General features: G+C 47.4%; 1 protein-coding gene across 1 annotated transcript in view; it reads right to left on the bottom strand.

Moving 5' to 3' along the window:
• tg (thyroglobulin) overlaps positions 1–16,701 on the bottom strand; it is a 28,252-nt gene extending 11,551 nt beyond the window's left edge. The window contains exons 1-32 of the mRNA XM_057834938.1: positions 16,629–16,701; positions 16,200–16,299; positions 15,713–15,810; positions 15,487–15,642; positions 15,251–15,428; positions 13,466–13,572; positions 13,268–13,411; positions 13,030–13,209; positions 12,105–12,589; positions 11,307–11,691; positions 11,208–11,246; positions 10,709–10,930; positions 10,479–10,583; positions 10,345–10,422; positions 9,413–9,522; positions 8,384–8,495; positions 7,190–7,351; positions 6,940–7,128; positions 6,746–6,873; positions 6,316–6,466; positions 5,989–6,144; positions 5,784–5,930; positions 5,547–5,711; positions 3,936–4,040; positions 3,754–3,857; positions 3,590–3,695; positions 3,351–3,530; positions 1,987–2,157; positions 1,831–1,917; positions 1,715–1,771; positions 987–1,124; positions 733–912 (exon numbers count right to left, since the gene is read on the bottom strand). Coding sequence (XP_057690921.1) covers positions 733–912; positions 987–1,124; positions 1,715–1,771; positions 1,831–1,917; positions 1,987–2,157; positions 3,351–3,530; positions 3,590–3,695; positions 3,754–3,857; positions 3,936–4,040; positions 5,547–5,711; positions 5,784–5,930; positions 5,989–6,144; positions 6,316–6,466; positions 6,746–6,873; positions 6,940–7,128; positions 7,190–7,351; positions 8,384–8,495; positions 9,413–9,522; positions 10,345–10,422; positions 10,479–10,583; positions 10,709–10,930; positions 11,208–11,246; positions 11,307–11,691; positions 12,105–12,589; positions 13,030–13,209; positions 13,268–13,411; positions 13,466–13,572; positions 15,251–15,428; positions 15,487–15,642; positions 15,713–15,810; positions 16,200–16,299; positions 16,629–16,701 — 4,798 coding nt within the window. The remainder of the gene's footprint in view (positions 1–732; positions 913–986; positions 1,125–1,714; positions 1,772–1,830; positions 1,918–1,986; positions 2,158–3,350; positions 3,531–3,589; positions 3,696–3,753; positions 3,858–3,935; positions 4,041–5,546; positions 5,712–5,783; positions 5,931–5,988; positions 6,145–6,315; positions 6,467–6,745; positions 6,874–6,939; positions 7,129–7,189; positions 7,352–8,383; positions 8,496–9,412; positions 9,523–10,344; positions 10,423–10,478; positions 10,584–10,708; positions 10,931–11,207; positions 11,247–11,306; positions 11,692–12,104; positions 12,590–13,029; positions 13,210–13,267; positions 13,412–13,465; positions 13,573–15,250; positions 15,429–15,486; positions 15,643–15,712; positions 15,811–16,199; positions 16,300–16,628) is intronic.
• Between the last annotated feature and the right edge of the window lie 4,670 nt (positions 16,702–21,371).

Here is a 21,371-nt window from a genome sequence, read left to right as displayed (position 1 = left end):
TGATACTTCCTTTTTCACGGTTAATGGGGACCAGAACTTGTCGCAATAAGTGAAAAACCCGGAAGTAGTGTAGTGCCCCCCCCACAAAAAATAAAACTGTGTGTTCAATGTATTCAGATTTAGCGTTGGAAAGATTATATATATATATCTTAAGACATGTTGAAAAAAACAAAAAATCCTCAGGATATATATTTTTTTAAACTTATATATATATATTTGAATAAATGGTTTTTGAGCACCTCAAATATAATAATTATGATAATTTTTAAACATGTTACTGTCCCACAGAATTATTTCTAAACAAGAAAAAAGCAGAAAAATGCTTGACTTTATTAAAAGCTTCATTGAGTGAGTCCACTTAAATCCGCTCACTTACGCACAATGAGTTGCCACAGCAACTGTTTAACAAGTTAAATGACAATTGACGCATGCGGCACTTTGATCTTGCCAGAGGTGCCAACTTCAAACATTAAACGTCTGTCAATCATCGTTACCTTAATAAGCAAACCCAGTGCATTCACTGCCTGACCAACAAAGAGCGAAAGGGAGACTACGTGATTGGCTTGGGGCAGCTCATCTATTTTTTTTATTTGAATGATGATGAACTGAAGGCACGAAGTTTGAAGCCCAGGTAGCGAGGGATCACTGTATCCTGTTTTTAGTCTTTGATTTTCATGAATCTTTTGTTCTGGGGAACAAAAATGCAATTTATACACAAGCCGACTTGCGTACCTTTCTTGCTAAAAACGCCGTTAAGCCTCCCGTCCAGTAGGACGCGACAGGGTCGTCTCAGCGGCGTGTCGTAGGCGCCGCACACGCGAGTGTCAGGAAACATCGAGCAGTCGTGGAAACCCGCCGGCGAGCGGGCCGAGTCCACCCGGGCCAGCGAGCAGCCGGCTTCGCCGTCGCAGCCTGACGTCAAAAGTGTCTGGTGAGTGCCGTTTTTTTTTTTTTTTCCCCTCACGGGGCAGCGTTTCGGCACGTACGCGTCAGGCACCACAGCAAAGCCTGCTGGGAAGTGAAGGTCTTCTTGTTGAGCAGGAAAGACAGAACGGGGAGCGACGTCCCAGCATCCGCCGACACGTCGTCGTTGGGGAGAGCTGAGAACTTCATCTGCACTGAACCTGCGCGCATGCACACACAAATACAGGTTTCAGTGCCATTGACAGGGATGGATGTCCAATCCATCTGGACGCACGTAAACCCCATGAACATAACACGCATTCAGTGCCATTCACAATGGTAGCCTTGATTGGGTTTGATGGGAATCTTGCCCTTACAAAGATGGCTGCCATATAGGCATGTCGCTAGTAATACTAATGGCACTCATTATTTGTCCCTGACAGCAATAGACGTTTGCAACAGAAGATCACGGCACGCGATAAGTGTATCATACGTCTCGCGATGCAAGGTGGAACCTGCCATTGATGAGTTGCCACTACCAATATGGCCGCCACCTGGGCTAGTCTCGTCTCTACTACAGCTTGGTGGTGTTTCACATTCTCATACCTGTTGTGATTAAAGTTTATTGATCGCTCGATGTGAAGACTGAAAGGTGACATGAAACGCGCACCAATAGCTTTAAAGATATGCCCGTGCGGTGGCCATATTGGTAGGGGCAACGGTCCCATCAAGCCAAAGGATGAACATTAAAATGAACTCTTAACTACTTCTATTTTGAACCCCTTTTTGTCACACACTTGACAGTACCAACCATCAAGAGGCGGAGTCAAGACGGGATCCAGCGCACAGGAAGCGGCATCCGAGGGGTCTGCGGAAAGAAAAGAGGTCACGCGGCGAGCCGGGGGCGTGGTTAAGACGATGCCGTACCGCTTGCCAGGTAGACGGCCTGGAAGTCCACCAAGGACGCCTGGTAATCCTTTTTGGAAGCGGTCGACGCGGGAAGCGCCGACTCGTCTGGCGACGACAAAAAACCTTTCATTCGTCATCGCGTCGAAACGATGGCAGATTTGCCAAAATTCTTACCGATGGTAAACTTCTGTCCGCCAAAGTCAAAGAGAAAGTTGCGTTGGCCCTTGTTGTATGCTAGCCCCGCCCCACAAATACGATTGGCGGCGCCGCGTCCAGTCACGTCCCAGTCCCGCTGGCCACACGTCAAGACGGGCGGTGATCTCAGCCAACCGCAGAGCAGAGAACCTGAGGGGGGCGGGATACAGAAGCTTTTAATTGATTTTGGGTCACTTCCTCTTGATTTCGGGGCAATTCATGTCACTTCCTGATGCTTTTGGGTCACTTCCTGAGGATTCTGGGGTTTTTCAGGGTAACTTCCTGTTCTCTTCACGTCACTTCCTATTTATTTTTGGCCATTAATGCATCACTTCCTGTGGATATGGGGTCATTTTCCTATTCATTTTAGGGCCTTTCAGTTCACTTCCTGTTTATTTTGGAGCAATTCAGTTAACTCTGATCATTTTTGGTCAATTCTTATTCATTTTGGGCAACTTCCTGATGATTCAGGGGCATTTCCGGTTCAATTCCTGTTCTCTTCAAGTCACTTCCTATTCATTTTTGACCATTTATGCATCACTTCCTGTAGATATGGGGTAATTTTTCTATTCATTTCCGGCCATTTCAGTTCACTTCCTGTTGATTTCGTGTCACTTCCTGTTCGTTGTGGGGCAATCCAGGTCACTTTCTGATCATTTTGGGTCAATTCTTCTTTATGTATCACTTCCTGTAGATAGGGGGTCATTTTACGATTAATTTTGGAGCATTTTAGTTCACTCGCCGTTGAATTTGGGTCACTTGCTTTTTATTTTTGGGCAATTAAGGTCATTTCCTCATAATTTTGGCTCTATTCCTATTGATTTTTGGTCACTTCCTGATGATTCTGGGGCGTTTCCGGGTCAAATCCTGTTCTCTTTAGGTAATTTCCAGTTCAGTTTCAGTCACTTCCTATTCATTTTTGGCAATTCATAACTTTCTGTAGATAGGGGTCATGTTATGATTAATTTCGGGGCATTTTAGTTCACTCGCCGTTGATTTTGGCTCACTTCCTGTTTATTTTGGGGGCAATTCGGGTCACATCCTGATCATTTTGGGTCAATTCCTATTCATTTTGAGTCACTTCCTGGTGATTCTGGGGCATTTCCGGGTTACTTCCTGTTGATTTTAGGGAAATTTGACAATGTTTTTTTTTGTAAAAAATAATGACTGCCAAATGGAGATTTTTTTGCAAGTCTGAGTTGAAATTCTTTAGAAGTGAATGGAAACGTGAACGTGCCTTCGGGAATGAATGGGGGTCAGCGAAATCATTTTTTGTCCAAATTTTGGCTGAATCGCATGTTTTTGCTGAAAACTGGCATCAAGAAAAAGTGGATTGATCTTACCGCCGCTGAAGCTGTTTCGGTTGAGGACAAAACCTTGGCAACAGTCGTCGCGGCGACAACCCGTCTCGCAGAAGCGATGAGCATCGGCCAGCGACGCGTCGCCGAACACCCACGTCCTAAACACGCCGGACTCCGCCTTCGACATGGACGACCTCACAAAGTCCGAAGTTGACTCCGCCCCTGAAACGCACCCGACCGCGTAAATGCGCGCATGCTTTGCGATCGCTACGGTTACTTACCGATCTTCCGCAGGACTAGTGTGTCGGAGGCCACGCCCTTCACCCTCACCAGGCATTTCAACTGATCGTAAAACTCGGCCTGACCGTTACCCAGAAAGCCTTTCACCTACACACACGCGTGCACAGTCAGCACAGTTCGTGTATAGACGCGCCTATGTGCGTACCTGCTCGGAAATGTTGCAGCGCGTGTTCAGCGGGTGCGTGCTGTAGATTTGACATTGGCCGGCGAACAGCGCCACGTGGTGGCAGGAGGCGTTCAATGCGCATGCTGAAGGAGGAGCGTGATTGACAACAGAACAACTGTAATATGTACATACAGGGTGGTTGTGTGTGTGCGTTGTGTTACCTTGAGCACATTTTCTGAGGTCAGAGATCGTGCTCTGCAAGACTTCTGTGTCTTGAGCTCCAAAGATGACCTCTGACCTGGCGACAGCCTCAAATCTGCGTAAGACTACATACACACAGACATACATTACAGGATGAAAAAATACATACATTGAAGAAGATAGACGGTGCCTGTGAGAAAAGGTACTAACTGTTTGCATTACTCTAACACACTTAATATAATCAATCAGGGAATACTATCATTTCTCGTATTTACTGTTTGTATTACTCTAACACACCCAATATAAAATAAATAGCAATTATACCATAGTTTAAGGAAAACAAGCAGAACATATTTGACATAGGGCATAAGAGATACATGACGCCTTCCTATCACAGAAGCCCAACGTGTGCATCATGCAGCCGACTGAGCAAGACTGACGCTGACAAGCCCACGTCTGCACCATCAACTCTCGCGATCAGTTCTCCCGGACAGTCCAGAACAAATGGCGGGACGCCCTTTCCCAACACAAGGAACACCGGAGAACGCCCGATATCCAACTGATAACACGACTGATACGACTCCAAGAGCCCCTTTGACGCTGAGGTGGCAAAATGCACAACCCTCATTGCCCTGACAACAGTAACTCCCGAATCCTCCTGTCCAATCCACAAACAGACAATAATCCTAAACAAAGCCCAAGCACACCCTTCTTCAGCCCACAGCCTTCCCCGCGAGAGACTTGAAAAAGACTGAATGTATAACTAATAATTGTCATTTTTTCCTCAGGAACCTTTTGTTGACCTTGTGATATGGTGACCTTGCCTTCTCGCCTGGGTCCCTCTGTGCTGTATGATTGCTGTCGACTCGGAATAAATGGTCAACTTGTGCTCCAAAGCCTTTTTCCAGCTTTCAAAATGGAGTCAGTACAAGGGGTTAAGACTAAAGTGAACGGGCGGAGTTTGGCGTGTTGGCCGGGTTGTCGGCATCTCGTTCGGCTGGCGTGATTCTGGCAGTCTGGCTAAAAGGTCAGATTCCTTCAACATTCCTTCAACATATCAAACGCACACACAACTGAAACGCGCACACACAGAGCAGAGATGAACTGGCATTCATTAAGTCAATCTTTTTTCTGATTGGTTGAAGGTTGTCACGATATGTCACAAAAATGATGTCATCAGTATCGGGGAGTACCAAAAAAAAAAAAAAAAAATGACGTGCCGATTCTGTGCAGTAGGTACTTTGAGATTCCATTTTCGACCTCCGGCTGCCCTACTCAAAATGGCCGCCAGCTACGCACGGCGAGTTCATCGATAGTAAATGTCCAATCCATTCGAAGGAGGAGGGCGGCAGCAATAGAATATTTGCTGTCAACCCTTACACTTTAAATGGATTTGACGTCTAGCCAAGTTAATGGCAGAAAATTAGCAAATGGCGGATGATATGTTTGACATAATTGGGGGTGAAATAAGCTAGTTTATGACTTCATTTGAATGTCATTGCATTGATTTGGACGGGAACCTGGCCCCTAACAACACGGTTGATGAAAAAGATTTTCATGCTTCTGCCACGAAACACGTATTGGTACAGTATTGGCATCAGAAGCCAATAAATGGTATCGGTTCAACACACCTGAGCATTCGTCATCCTTGAGGGGCGTATTACTCCTGGTCCACTCTAGCTCCGCCCCCTTGCTATTAAAGCAACTCCACCTGCCAGACGGGAGGTCGGCCTGAGCAGGCAGGAAGTCGCCGCCGCTGGAGCAACGAAGGCCACGCCTCTGACAGTCGGTCACGCCTGCGCATAGACACACAGAGTGAGTCAACGTATGGTAGCGCGCGCGAGTCCTGCAGATGACCGAAAGCTCACATTGATTGACGGAAAAAGCTCCGGGAGAGGAGGAGGAGCCGGCAGGGCAACGGTCGCACGAGTCCCGCCCCTCCGCATCCTGATAGCTTCCTTCGGGACATAGGAGACACGCCCCTTCCGCGGAGTAGCTGCCGGCAGGGCAAACCACTGCGCGCAAAGATGATGTCACTGCTCTGCGCGCTCCGATCGTCGTCATCTGACTCACCGCAGCCTCGGCCGTCGTCGCTCAGGCGGTAGCTGCGGGAACAGCCCGCTCGGAGCGAGGGCGCTGCGTCCGATCGAGAGATCGCCGCGATGTCCGTGCCTTTCGTAAGCAGGAGCTCAAATCGCTCCAGGAGATGCGAGATGTTCAGGAACACCGCTAGCAAAAGTAAACAATAATCTAGTTATGATTTAATCTTAATGACTTTGATGTAGCCATGTTGGTAGAGGCCATGAAAGGTAAGAGGGGGCAATGATGCTGCCACCCCTCCCGCTTCAGATTGGATGTCTAGTTCCATCAATGGCAGCCACATCACACTCGACCGCTCACCTGCGTCGTGAAGGTCGGGCAGTTCGGAGGTCGGGAGGTCAGAGGTCAAGACGGTCCAGGCGGCCGTCACGTTGGTCAACGCGTTGTTGTGGCAGCGCACGCGTACTGAAGAGTCGTCACATAGTGCTATGCTGCGCCTGGATGCTGGGAGCTACAAGTATCAAAAACAGGCAGCCATTTGCAACTATTTTCATCAACACTTAGATGCAAAATGGACGTCCAATTCATTTAACAAGGGAATAATACTTATTAGATGCGAGAAGAGATTGGGAGAACTGCCTGTACCAAAATGGCCAACAATGTGTCTTCACAAAATGTAGACCGAAAGGTATAATGAAAAAATGTGGTCTAGCGGAAGCCATATTGGTAAGGGCAATGTTCCCATCCTACACAATGAGTGGACATTGAAAAGCCAGTCTCTACGCTCTACCTGAGCCGAACAGAGCCCCCCGGTGGTCATGTCGTGGAAGAGCTGCGATTGTAGAGCTCCAGGGTCCGAACAAGGAGCCGCCAACGACCACGTCTGAGACGCCAACATCCGCTGAGGGGGCGTGATCACTGTACAAACGAGTCATGAGTACCGGTAAAATGTAGGGGAACGCCGGCTCGGGTCAACGGTCGTACTCTGACAGGCTCCGGGCAGAGGTCGGAGGTCGCCCTCCCATCGGCGATCGCTCGTGTCGCACTTGAAACCACGTGCGGGAAGCGAGTTGACGTACCCGCGCTCGCACACCAGCTCGCAGCTCTGGCGGCCATCTTGCGCGGGGCGGCACAAGAGGGTGCCGCGAGCGACGGTGGCGGGACAAGCGGGACCTGATGGAGACGCCGGGGTCACGCCGCGCGCATTTCCTGTCGCAGCGGCGGCGGAACTCACAGTCACAAGACGGGGTGCGACCCGTCGCTCGGAGTTCCTGGGTTCCCGCCACTTCCCGTCCGTCCTCGGACACGCACCAACAGGTTGTGGCGTCACACCGCAGAGGAGCAAAGGAGCCGTCAGGGCCGCACTGGAGACCCTGAAGTTGGCACTGGCTGGGACCTGAGGTAGGGAGCAACGTGTTACATTTACTTTTTGAGAAAAATGTACTTCTTAGAGTAGTTTTACCACACCATACTTTTGACTTGAGTAGATTGGTAAAGAAGAAACGCTACTCTTACTCCACTACTTTGAGCTGTCATTTCCTTTTGATTCTACATATTAAATTGGACTTTACTTAATCCACCAATGAGATGTCGCAACAATAAACACATGATACCAATCACATGATATAACCTTCAGGGGTGAAAGAGGGCCGGAAGGGTCCGGAACACCGTTCCGGTATTAAGTTCGAGGCGGAACGATGCTTTGATCCCGAAAACATGAAGGCACCTGTTTCAATTTTCTCGTCAGAACTCAATGACTCTTGTGTATTTGTTTTGGCCTAATATGGTCATATAATAATGATAAAAATTTTATTTTAAAACATTTTATTTCTAGAGCACTTTTCAAGACACGCAGACACTTATAATAGTAATCATATAATTGTATAGTAAGCATAATGATAACAACAGTTCATATAGATGACGTATTGAGAGAAAAAATATGGCTTTGTTTTGAAAAAGTATCAGACGTCGTGGACAGTTACTCATTACTTGAGTATCCTTTTCAGTAATGTACTGTTCTGTACTTGAGTACATTTTTTGGGATGACTACTTGTACTCGAGTAATATCATTTAAAGTAACACTACTCTAAACCAGACCCAAACCCTAACAGGACTGGAAAGCGCAAAATGCAACACCCGCAGTTTTTATTTGGCACCGATAGACCTTAGAAAAACGGAGATATGATCGTTTTCATTTCATGGTAGGATTTTTTTTTTTTGCCACTAGAGGGCACTCATGCTCGGTGGACGGGTGATGTTTCATTTTTCTAGTCAAAATTCCATGACTTTTATCTATTTTTTGTGAGTTAGTAATTGGTTAATAGTTTCATTTTCATTTTTAGTTCATTAATAAATAGTTAGTAGCCAATTTTTTGTATGACAACCCTGGCAAAGAGCAAAGTGAAAGTAGTGTCAAATTGTCACGTACAGGATAGCCGGCCGTCTGGGCCCGGGGCGGCGTCCCGCAGTCGCTCGCCGCTCACAGGGTGAACACACCAGCCTGCGGCGCCCTCTGTCTGAAGAACGGAGAAGTGACCATCCTGACAAACGGACACAAAAATGTCAGTAGCGGTTCCTGACCATCTGCTAGGCACGGAGCTTTTCTAAATTGTAAATATTGTGTAAATTGTTATTTTAAAAAATACATATTTATATAGTTACAGAGAGAAAAAAAAGGTCAATTATAATTTTTTTTACATTAAAGCAACACAGTGTAACTTTTCAGTTTTTGTTGATTTTTAGCAACACTGGTGGACAAAAGCGGTAGTGTTTTGCCTTAAGGAAGACTGCGTTTACCGTGAGGACTGGCGCACATCCGCACAGTGTTGTAAATTCATCAATCGATCAAAAATCAATCTCCCAATCACCTGCAGCGGAATTAACATTTCTGTTTCCAGCGGCTGCGTGAAGGATGAATAGTAATAAGGTCATGAATCCAGTTATGGCTAAACAATAGCATATGATGGTTAGCAACCGTGTGACTTAGTTGGGGCTAGTCATGCCGGTGAGCGAAAGCCGGGCCAATGTTAATTCTGTATATCCTGTTAGCCTCCCTTTCTCCCCCCTCGGACAAAACGTTTTGTCTCTTTTGTTGCTCTGCCACCTTTGCACAATTCGGGATAAAGCGTTTGCATCGGTTTTTATAATGAATTGGGAAAGGGGAAAGTGACGTATGCCGTAAAGCAGTCAGCACATTTGTAATTTTTTGGTGTGGCAAGGTTCCTGCCATCCTCCTCAAAGTTAATTAGTGCCGGCGAATTTGATAGAGACCCTCTCAAGCTATAAAAGAGGTGCCATAGTTTTCAGTCGACATCACAAATATTATAAAAAATATTTTGTAAAGGTTGAAAAGTTACATAGTGTTGCTTTAAAAAAAAGTCAACAATGTCATTTATATATGAGTTAAGCCGTTAACTCAGGGTAAAAAGAATGGCGGGCGGGCGAGCACACGGTGTACCTCGTCACAATGTGGGCGGTAGCCCGGCGCTGTGTCATCCGTGTCATTGGAGGCTTTCATCCAACCGGAGAGCAGCCCGTGACTCCGAGCTCTTTGACAGCGAGTGAGACCTGGACGACAAAACACAAGTATTGCTGAAGATGGCCACGCCGTCCCTCCAACAAATAAACGTCCTTGGCGTTTATGAGACAGTCGCCTCCAGCCCTGCTAGTCCGAATGGATTGGACTTCCATTGCCGCCAATGGCTCTGAAAAATAGTCATTCGATACCCGCCAGTGCTGACAGCTCATGTTTTGGCACTGACGAAGAAATAAAAGTGAGCAAATTCCAAGCTAGCATAAATCACGATAATATGCCCCTACCAATATGGCCATCTGTTCTAATGGCTTGGACGTTTTTCATAAATAAACTCATTATTTACCATTGACAGCAGTAGATGTCCAATCCATTTTAATTGGGAGCACTCCCATATCAGATGAACGACACGTGATAAGTGTTTCATATGTCTCACGTTGCCAGGTGGAGCCTGCCTTCAATGGGGATAGTCGCCCCTACCAAAATGGCCGCCACGTAGGCACGTCGCCACGACAGCTTGCCAGGGTCTCGCCTCTTTATACCTCTTGCAATCAAAGTTTTTCGATCGATGTGAAGTCTTTGAATGCTGATGTGAAATGTGCACCAACAGGTAAAAAGATGTGTCCCTGTGGCGGCCATATTGGTAGGGGCAACATTCCCATCAAACACAATGGTAGACATTGAAATTAACCTAATTTGCTCAGATTTATTTCTTTTTCAATGCCGAAACGGGAGCTCTCATTGCAGGTTGCTAGCGAATGATCATGTCTTAGTGTCATTGACAGTGATCAACGTCCAATCCATTTGGACTGGAAGAGGCGATTGAACCATACATGCGTGCATGTGCGTTAGCTTACATTTGACCGGCGGGATCGAACGTTCGCTCAGCGATCCCGGAACGTACTCGCCGTGTTCGTCAACGCACCAACACTGACCTGTACACACAAATGTGAGTGTGTGAACGTGTGCATGCGTGTGTGTGTTTTATGACCTTTGCCGTGGTAACACTGCGTGGGCCGCCATTCTCCGTGGTCGTCACACTCTGGACTGAAGGGCTGATAAGAGAGACGTCCCACAGGTTGCAGCATCTGCAAGGCTGAACAACGAGAGGAAACGCAGCTTCTCAAAATTTGCAAAGCTTAACGGCACGTGGTCTCCCTCTAGTGGTACGCAAAAGTTTGTAATGTTTAAACATCGAATCCATTTGAACGGCGATCTCACTGGAGTAGGCGGCCATTCGCAGCGCAGCTTTGGAGCGACTCAGCAGCCAATCGGAGACGCGCTGCGCCTCCTCCGAACCCAGCTCCTCCGAGGTCAGGCGCACGCCCTCGGCCAATAGGTAAGAGTATCCGGCCGGTAGGTGGGAGGAATTGGAGAGCGCCACCATTTTGCTGACTTCCTGTCTGAAGGCCGCCACTTCCTGTAAGGCCCGTGAGCATTCACCTGCACGTCGTCCGGACGGGAAATCAACCACACATAAGACAATACATACACACATATGAAAGGCTAGCTGTCTGAAGGTGGAGTCAACTGCACAAGTACCTGGTGGCCATCTTTTGACAGGAGTTTTCGAGTAAAGAATGTTGTAAATCAAGCATTCTGCAAATATTTCAAATGACACCCTTCAAATTGTTATGAGGATGGAATGATCCTGTCCTATGATGGCTGACGAGTCACTTGCGCAAGACATCTAGCCTCATCTACGCTTGTGTTTTCTCACCTGTTGGTGAGCGAGGCTTCTGGGAGTCCGCGTCAGGACCTAAAAGAAAAGACGAAGAAGGGATGAAAAATGGAAGAAAAAAATCTATTGATGACTTACATTCCAGTGCACCCCCTGGAGACTGCGTGGCAATCGGCGCCCCCTGCCGGTCGACGCAAAAACACCCCGTGCGTCCGCACTGCAGAGGGAGGAAACCTCCGTCCGGCGAGCACGCGGGAACCTGGACGTCGGCCCCCGCCGCCATTTCGTCTCGCGTCTGCAGGGCCGCCGCCCTCCTCTTCTCGCAAAGAGACGGACAGCGTGGCCGTCCGCCGCTCGTCCTCGTCCCCGCCAACTCTCCGCCTCTCGGGGTCACGCACCAGCACTCGCCGCCCTGACACTGCACCTCCATGAAGGAACCGTCGGCCGCGCAGTCGGGAACGAAGACGGACAGCGCGTCGTCCCGGCCGTTGCCGGCACACGCCCGGAACGTGGGGGTCAGCGCCTGGGAGGGGACACGTGAGGACGGACGCAATTCAGTGAATAATAACATCAAAAAAGAGAATCATTTTCCCGTTCTGCCCAGTAGCCTTCATGTTTATTACAGGAATGCTTTGAAGCAGGAAATAACCCAAAATCAAGAGGAAGTGACTCGGAATTGCCGTGAAATATAACAGGAAGTGACCCAAAATGACCACAAAACCAACAGTAAGTTGCTGGAAATTGACTAAACGTGATCCAGAACTGACACAAAATCAAAGGGATGTGACCCAAATCACCAGGAAGTAACACGATCAATTGCCTTGAAAATAGGAAGTGACCCAAAATGATCCCAAAATCAACAGGAAGTTAAAAGTGAAAGCATTTTCTCGTGAGCTAGTCAATTTGCGTGACATTTTCTGCAGTTCTTGCACGCACCTGCCGCACGGAGGCGGATCCCGAAGCTCCGGTCAGGATGAGCCGCACCCCGGCCAGGAAGTCCCGGTCCTCCATGGCCCGACTGACGGCGAGTACCAGGTTCTGATGCGGGCTGGCGGCATCGTCCGCACGCAGGGCGCCCCGTGTTCCCACCGCGCGGCTCAGATTGAAGGTAGCCGCGTTCTTCAGGAACTTCCCGCCGAACAGAAACTCCTGCAGACGCCCGGGAGATGTGGCGGCCAGAGCCTCTAGAGCGCCGCCCGCAGAGGGGAAGAGCCCGTGCAAGACGTCGGCCGCGACAGACAGGGAGGACCGAGGGTCCGCCTCCTGGGGAAGGAGAGCTTTGACGGAGCGCAGGAGGGCCGGACAGGAGACCGAGACACCCGGCGACGAGGGGACGGGAAGACGGGCTTCCAGGGGACCCGAGAACAAGCGGGACAAGGAAGTGCGGCGGAGAGACGCGCAGTCCTCGGACGCGGCGTTTCCTTTACCGCGAGAAAAGACAACAAGAAGTCAACTTCATTGCCTTGAACAAACTTTTTCATGTATCCATCTTGGCTATGTTAGCATTATTTCGGTGTCCTTTAGCGCAGAAGTTGGTAGAGTATGACTCCCAGCCCCCCATTTACTGCAAAATTGACCGGAGGGGTTGCAATTAAGGTGGCTGCGACCGAGGTGCTGCGGTTGACCTCAAGTTGAATTGCTAATATCTCAAAAACGATAGCAGCACAAACGAAATTTCTTAAGACATATTTTTTCTTTATATTTGCATCCAATGGAGAGCCAACTTCATGGAGGTTGATCGACCAATAAGCATTATTGGTGATGTAGTTCTCCTTTGGCAATAACAGAAACAAAAACAGTTTGACAAGCAAACCACAACACAGCTAGCAGTTTCAGGACACGACAAGAAACGAACACTCACCGCAGACCAGGGAGTCTCCGCGGCGACGCGTACCGGGAAGCTCCGCCCCCGCCGAGTCCACGCACCAACACTGCCCCCCCTGCTGGCACTGCTTGGACGAGAAGTTCCCGTCCTCCTCGCAGGACGGGACGAACGCCTCGGACGTGGACGCCCTCCGCTCCTCCTCGCAAGCAGACGGACCTGCCGCGACGCAAGCGTTACGCCGGCCGCGGAACGGGTTGGATGTCAGGTTCCTTACAACGGAATTTTCCGACGAGGGCCAGCCGGAGTCCCAGCGTCCTCCTGTGAAGAACCTTAAAGACCGTGGACTCGGCGAAGGAACGGGCAACGCCCGGGCCGGAGAATGCCGAGTCGTACACATCGGACGTCAAGAGTTCCGCACCTGCGCCCGAATGTTAGCGTATATCATCGGCGAGGGGTAAAAGGCGGGCCTCACCTGTGTCGGTCATCTCGCGCCCTCTGCTGTCAGAGCAGAAGCAGTAGGCGGAAACCCCCGGGAAGAACTTCCGGAAAGATTTGAAGTTGGAAAAGGCTTGTGGGAATCTGATGCAAACACAACAAAAAAACGTCTAAGTAGACCGAAGACCAAACCTAGTGTTGCATCAATACTATTTCATTGGCTATCGATTTCGAAACGGATACTACTAAATTACTGTGTCGGCTAGGCGGGAGGCTCTGAGCTGATTTGTCTGGGCCTGCAGGGTTTCGTTGGAGATTTGCCCGGGCCACTTAAAGTTCTAAACGGTCTTGAGAGCCCTGCTGTCAAAACCATCTATTCTTGCGGCCAGTGTCTTGTTTAAGGGCCATGTTTCAGAGCCACAGAGGAGAATAGAGAGTACGGAGGTGTTGTCAATTCGGAGCTTCATTTTCCGCAAGATGGCCTGGTTACGCCAGAGTGGTTTCCAGAGAGACTGCAGGGCAGAGGCTGCCAGGGCTCTCCGGCGGAGAACCTCTGATTTAAGATCCCCGTTATCGGTCACCGTGGACCCCAGATAAACAAAGCTCTTAACAGCCTCTACGGTGTCATTTCCAAGCAGGATGGGGGGTGGATCAGGTCCCTCACCGACATGCATAAATTTGGTCTTGGTCCAGGTCACGTGGAGACACAGCTTGTGTAATTGACCACCTGATGTGCAAGGTCTGTGAGCGAGTACCCGCAGTGTCCCTCGGCAACTACCAACTGACCGACCTGGAGTAGGCTGACGACACCATCTTGCTCAGCACCTCCTACAACCAGCTGAGGGACACTCTGAGTATATACAGTAATTTCCAGTTCACTTCCTGTTGATTTTTGGTGATTTCCTGCTGATTTTAGGGCATTTTTGGATCACTTCCAGTTGATGCAGGGTCACTTTCTATTTTGGAGGCAATTCCGGGTAACTTCCTGTTGATTCCGGGTCAAGTTCTCTTGATTTTGGGTCACTCTGCTGGTTGTAGGGCATTTCTGGATCACTTCCTATTGAAGTTCTCTTGATTTTGTAACTTCCTGTTGATTCCGGGTCAATTTCTGTGGAGTTTGGGTCACTTCCTGTCAATTTTACACTATTTCCGGATCACTTACAATTGATTTCAGGTCAAGTTCTCTTGCTTTTGGGTCACTTCATGTTGAGTTTAGGGCATTTCCAGATCACTTCCTGTCGATTCCGGTTCAATTTCTCCTGACTTTGGGTCACTTCTTGTCGATTTTAGGGCATTACCTGATTACTTCCTGTTGATTCCAGGTAAAGTTATTTTGATTTTGGTTCACTTCCTGTTAATTCTGGGTCCATTCCTGTTGATCATGAGTCACTTCCTGCCAATTTTAGGGCATTTATAAGTCTCTTCCTCTTGATTGGGGCCAGTTTCTGTTTATATTGGGGATAAATCCAGATAATTTCCTGTTGATTCAAGGTCAATTTGTTTTGATTTTGGGTCACTTCCTGCTAATTTTAGGGCATTACCAGATCACTTCCTGTTGATTCCTGGTCACTTTCTGTTTATTTTTGGGCAATTTGAACGCTAAGATGAGTTTGTCACACAGGTGACAAGAGCTCCTTTTTATATGGGGGCATGCTTGGCTGGCGGCCATCTTGGGTAAGGAAGTTGGAAACTACATTTTAAAGAATAAGTATTACGCTCCATCAGCACATGAATTCTTCGCACTTTCTGATTCCAATTTGGTGCCAAATCGATACTAATACTAGTCTCGGTGCAACGCTAACAAACTCGGTGTGTTTCTTACGTGTTAAAGGCGTGCAGGATGTCCAGCTCTCGCCTGTCCGTCATGTTGACCAGCCGACATTGAACGGGAAGGAAGTCGCCGTCCTCGGAACACTGCGGCGGCGAAGACTGAGGCGACGCGGACGAGGAGACGGCGGTGTGAAGGAGACGTCGAGAAAGCGCCGCGCAGCTGCCGGGGCCTGCGACGGGGCAGAGGTCAATGCAACGGAGCAAAGGTTGGCGCGCGTGTGTACGTACAGCGGTGCGGCGTTCCCCTTTGTCTGGTCCCGTATATCTCCATGCCGTCCCGGTCGACGCACCAACACTGCCCCACGCCGGAGTCGCACTGCACCGGCAGGAAGTCGCCCGACGGCGAGCAGCGCAGGGATGACTGAAGGTGACACGGCGACGCGCCTGACGTGACAAACACAGGCGCGTCGTTCAGCCTCTTCTACCATCGCTCTCTCGCTAACCGGTGTCTTACACTGCGGGACGGATTTGTTGGTCCGCGTCCCGGGGAGTTCCTGTCCTTTGGCATCCACGCACCAGCACTCCTGGCCCCGTCCGCTGCACTGCACAGGCCTACGGACACACCGTGAACATAACGCGCTCACGGACATTGACGCGATTGGACAGCTATCTGTGTCGATGGCAGTAAACATAATCACTACAAAAAATATTTTAAAAATGAACTTGATTTCACATAAGTCCATGTATTGCCCCTACCAAGATGGCCACCATATAGATACACCTTCAGCAAATTGCAAACCTGTGGCGTTCCATCAATCCATTTTTAAGGGAAGCCACTGTATATGCGCCAACAGATATAAAGGCATGCCTATGCGGCGGCCATCTTGGTAGAGGCAATATCCCCATCCAACGCAACGTCTGGACATTTGATTACAGTATTCCTGACTCCCTATTGGTCGCAAAAAGACTTTCACTTGGATCTGGAGACGTGTCTGACATACCTGAAGCGTCCGTCATGCGTGCATTGCGGGCGGCGTTCCGGAGGCCCGGCGGCGTTTCTCAGCGCCTCGCACGGCGTCACCGTCGAATCCAGCTGATACTCTAAAATCAACAACCAAGAGATCGGTCACGGACTGCTCACGTAACCGTTGAACATTCATTAGCTGACAGACCTGCTTCAAATGGATTGGATCCCTACTCGTGACAAAATCATACGGACATTGGAATTGCCCCGAAATCAACAGAAAGCGAAATGCCCTGAAATTGGCAAAAAGTGTTTCCTAATGAACACGAAGTGAATTCCACATCTATGGCAGCCATGGAAAATGGAAAAATATCTTTCATTACTATCAGGAATCATGAAAAATCAAATTTGCCCCATGACAACAAATGCTCTGCTGACCAAAAACAAATAACTGGCGGAGTCTCACCTGAAGGCGCGCTGTCGAGCGCGGGCAAGAAGCAGACCATCAGCGCCAAAGCGAGGGCCAGCGATCGCTCCATCCTGGCCGTCTGGTGCTCCTCGGCCCCGCCGCCAGTTTATAAGGTCTCCGGAACCGCTGAGTCAGCACGGCGCAGAGGCGGAACCGAGTACCTCTGGTGGCAAGTTGACGTCTCGGCGCCGCTCCGCCAGCCGCTTGAGGACCCCTCCGTCCCGGACTAGAGCGCTTGGAGAGGTTTCGGTGGCGAGCGCTTCGAACAGCTTGTGTTTTTTTGTGGATTAAATTGAGCAAAATATCAACTTGTTGATGTCCCAGCCGTTCATCAAGCAGAATTGTTTGAAAAACTCAGCAGTGGAACCATCTGGACCTGAAGTTTTATGGAGCTAAATCAAGGTCAAAAGTTTTGTTATATGAAAAAAAGAAAAACTGAAAGTTTATGGTTTATTTTCAGGTTCAAATTTGAACTTTTTGCTCTCCTTATCTTGGCCTCGACTGAGGCAAAAGTTTCATTATGACATGGTTAGAACAAAATAATAACAAAATACATTCATATGTAGCTCGAAAAGGAGTGGAAAGAAGCCGAGCTTTTTTTTAGGCACTCCTTGAAATTTCCATAAGAATAATCACTTCTCAATATCATCATCACCACTGTCCCCATCAGAGGTTGCGCTAGAGTTTTTCGTTGTCTGTCATTTTGACGGACAGTGTCATAAAAATCCGGTCATAATCTATTTTTACCCGTCACTTACATTTTTAAAATGATAATAATGACATATTCAATAGTATTTAGTTTTCATTCATTTTTAATTAATATTCTGTCCGAACAAGCTTAACAAGAGGCAAACAGACTGCGGAGTGCACCAATCAGCGACGGGCAGACGTGCCGTTAGCAAAGCGACGAAGGCAGGACGAGGGACTTGCGCGCGGAAGTAAACATACGAGGAGAATGGAGTTTATTCAACATGGCTAGCGCGAGACAGACTGTTGTCAATGTCTCGTGTCGATGTGTTTTAGCTCATTTAAAACTGAATTTACCGCGGATTGGAACATATTCTCAGCTCTCCCGCCATCCGTGTTGTTGTAGAGACGACTTTCGGCACGCAAGAGTGACGTTGCTCGTGAAGAACACGTCACGCAAATAAACAAATCTGATTTGTCAATTGATTTTGTACCTACTCGAGAGGCTGTGTCCCAGACTTTTCTGTCGGTGTTTGAAAAATACAGGGAGAACAGTCCGGCCGTGCCAGGCAAACACTCAGTTGCCTTGACATTTTTCCGAGTAAGGCCAACGACGTCATGCATTAAGAGAGACAATAGCTAATTAATACGCTCACTCGCCACCCTGTGGTCTGGGGTGTGAATTGTAACCTGTCAAAATGACGGATGGACTTCAGTTTTTTCCGTCACCGTTTTAAAAAACCGGTCAACGACGGAAAATATTCGGTTAACGCGACCCCTGGTCCCCATATATTGATCGTACGATGTCGACTAAAACTAGATGAGTTTAATTGACTAGAAGTAGATGAAGACGAACACATTTTGAAACGACTAAAATATGACTAAGACTAATAAGTATTTTGGTCCAAAAGACTAAGGCTAAGACAAAAATTGAAAGGGCTGCCGGAAAACCGGAGCCTGTAATTAGCCTACAGTAAAATAATTACAATAGTGTAGTAATTTTAATACCAATAGGTCATTGATAAAATAAACTGTAACATGAATAAACCATTAATTAGAGCAGTGTTTTTCAACCGGTGTTCTGCCAAAATATGCTACATCGGCGAAACGTCCTACATTAGTCGAATTTGACACCTAAAGTACTACCGTGCGCTCTAAACTTGTTTTGTTTAGATGCATACAGGAATAAGGTACTAAAAAATGCCTGCAGAAAATACTTAAATGTAGTTATATCAAATAAGGACGGTTTAAACACGCTACGTGACTAATGTGGTCAACTGCTTCAAAGCTAACACAAAAAAACACAATGTTTAAAAGTATGAGAGGGTAATAAATGCAAAAAGTATCTTTGAGGCTGTGAAAAGGTTCTAAATAACAAAATAAAAACAAAAATAGTGAGTAATCGCCGCCTCTAACCGATGTGCGCATGCGTGTGAATGCATGCGCAAGCGCCCTGAGCATTGTGTAGGACGTTTCGCCGCGTAGTAAGGAATGGCCGAACACCGGTGCGCCGCGAGAAATTATCCAATATTGCAGTTTTTTTTTTTTTTTTATGTCGTCAGGCAGAGTAGCAGTAGGAAGAAGGTCAAGTGCAGATGACTGTGGTAATCCTCGTGTCGCGTTCAAGAACTGCTCGGAACGCTAGCCATCTGCCACCTTGCTGTCCGCGACAGTGTGGACCCCTGCACGTCTACTGTACATCATCTGATTAGACTCGTCAAGGGTCGATATGCACGAAAGTATCTTTTCCATTTTCTCCATACATTATGTGACGACCGGTAATGTTTTATTCCACCACATTGTCAAGGACAGCAAGGTGGCTGATGGCTAGACAATCCAAGCAATTCTTGAATGCAATCCAACAGCGGCATGGTCCCAAGCAAGCTTAAACGATGCTTCAAAACAAGTCATTGGACTATTTTGTCCACCTTTGTGAAAACAGAGAAACAGGCAACTTTTTTTGAGAAAAACTACAAAGGTGAATGAGAAAGCCCTCAAAGCCAGTTACGTTGTTGCTAAATCCAAAAAGTCCCACACGGTGGCAGAGACATTAAGGCTAGGTTCATACTGCAGTTCTTAATGCACGAATCCGATTTTTTCGTGTTTTTCCGACTCGAGTGAGGCGTTAACTTGACGATCTGAACGGGACAAGTCGCATAGAAGTGGACCATTTCAAATCCGATCTGGGTTACTTTCGTATGTGGTTTAAATCCGATCCGGGTCACATTTTTCAAGAATGTGGCGGCGGTTTGAACTTTCAAGTCTTTCTAATGGGAATTCATGCAGCAATTACGTCAGCAAAGAGCGAGAGACACGGAGGATAGCAGAGATGTAGCTGTACAGTAGCGTTAGCATCTAGCTTGAACTCGGCGTTCTGGGAAGTGTTAAGGATCGTGGAACCAGTGGGGGATCCCGAAGCAGACAACAGGGAAACAGAGTGGAGAGTTGCCAAGTTTATTCATACCTGTCAAACCGAGGCCGTTGGCAATCTTACAAGTATGCCCTTACAAATTGGTGACTAACCTTACAACGTTGTTGATAACGTGCAATATGAAACAAAAATAAAACTCAGATTTTAAAATAATATGAATTTATTGGTAATATTTTAACATATAACCTGGTGCAATCAAAGAACAATCAATATCTTCCGCTACGTCAAGATTACTAAAATTTAACAGTGACTTTTGTTATAATTGTATGTAGCACTTTTGGCAATTTCTATCATGTCTTTTGATGGCTGCACTTCAGCTAGCCATTCAGTTTGACTTGAAGGTACTTCGTTAGTGTGTCCAATTATAAACTAAAAAGGTCAATTGATAAAATGAACTTACCGACGCAATCTTTGAGTCAGGGAACATTGGTGTATTTATTTGGTGGAGTAATTATTTACTTGGCAAAGTAACTGGTGTTACCTTTCATGTTTTTTCCCCCTATTTTTTCCAAAAAAATAAAAAACAGTTCAATTGTTGTTCAGGATAGCCATTTTGGAACAGTTTTGGTTTGTGATGTGCTGCGAGATTTTTTCCAAAGTAAAAACATGCCTTTACTCACAAAAGGTTAAAAAAACAACAACGCTGAATTAGAGACCTGTAACCTGATCAAAGTAAACATGTAGGCAAGCCCGTCAACATGGATGGGCAACCGGGTATGTTGTCCCGGGCCTCAGCACCGTAGGGGCCCCTGAATGACCCTTAATTTATTTGACTTTACATTCACACATTTTTTATCTAAATCATTGTCTGATTAAATATTATGTTCTACTCGATATATACTTAAAAACTTTAACATAATAAATATTTCAAATATATTTTTTTCCTTTTTTTGCACAACGCCCCGTCTTAGCACAGAATTATTTGACCCCGCTCTGGCGCACTCAAGGCTACACTACGTACGTGCCCTGAAGCGAGAAATTAAAATCTGTCATTGTTATAAACGCTAAACGTGGCGAGTCGTCATAAATCGGGTGCGCAGAAAAGAGAAGAAAAAAGAACAAGAGATGAAGATCATAGAGGTGAACGAGAAAAAAATGTAAGTTTTTAAAAGGGGTATAAGAAGCCAGAGAATTAGGGCTAGAGTTGGCTGTGGACGGTGATGTCGGTCAGTGAACAACAGCCGCTAATGCTGACCTGTGGGAAGCAGGTGCTCGAGGCTGAACAGACTCGGGTCCGGCGGCTGGCTTTGTCTTGGGTTTACAACCCACCGTGTATTATAGCAAATGCTAATGTGAGTCCATCACCGAAACAGCACAAACTAGCAGCAGTGGAACAGCAGAGGAGCCTGTCAGGGAGAGACAGGGACCTGTCAGTCAGCCCAGTCAGAGCTGAGGAGGGGGCACGTCCCAGGTCCCACTCCCATGTGGAGGGGCAGGCACAGGATGTTTAGTTATACTGGTTTGTTGCTTAGCAGGCAGGCATAGCACTCTCAGTTGTATTGTAATATAGCCTACATGGGACAATCGATGGAAATTGTTTGCTTATATTTAGAGCTGTCAAAATTATCGCGTTAACGGGCGGTAATTAATTTTTTAATTAATCACGTTCAAATATTTGACGC

This window comes from Corythoichthys intestinalis, chromosome 4 (assembly GCF_030265065.1).
Source record: "Corythoichthys intestinalis isolate RoL2023-P3 chromosome 4, ASM3026506v1, whole genome shotgun sequence".
NCBI classification, from domain to species: domain Eukaryota; kingdom Metazoa; phylum Chordata; class Actinopteri; order Syngnathiformes; family Syngnathidae; genus Corythoichthys; species Corythoichthys intestinalis.
The sequence above is the reverse complement of the archived record's forward strand: the minus strand, read 5'-3'. Positions and strand labels throughout refer to the sequence as shown.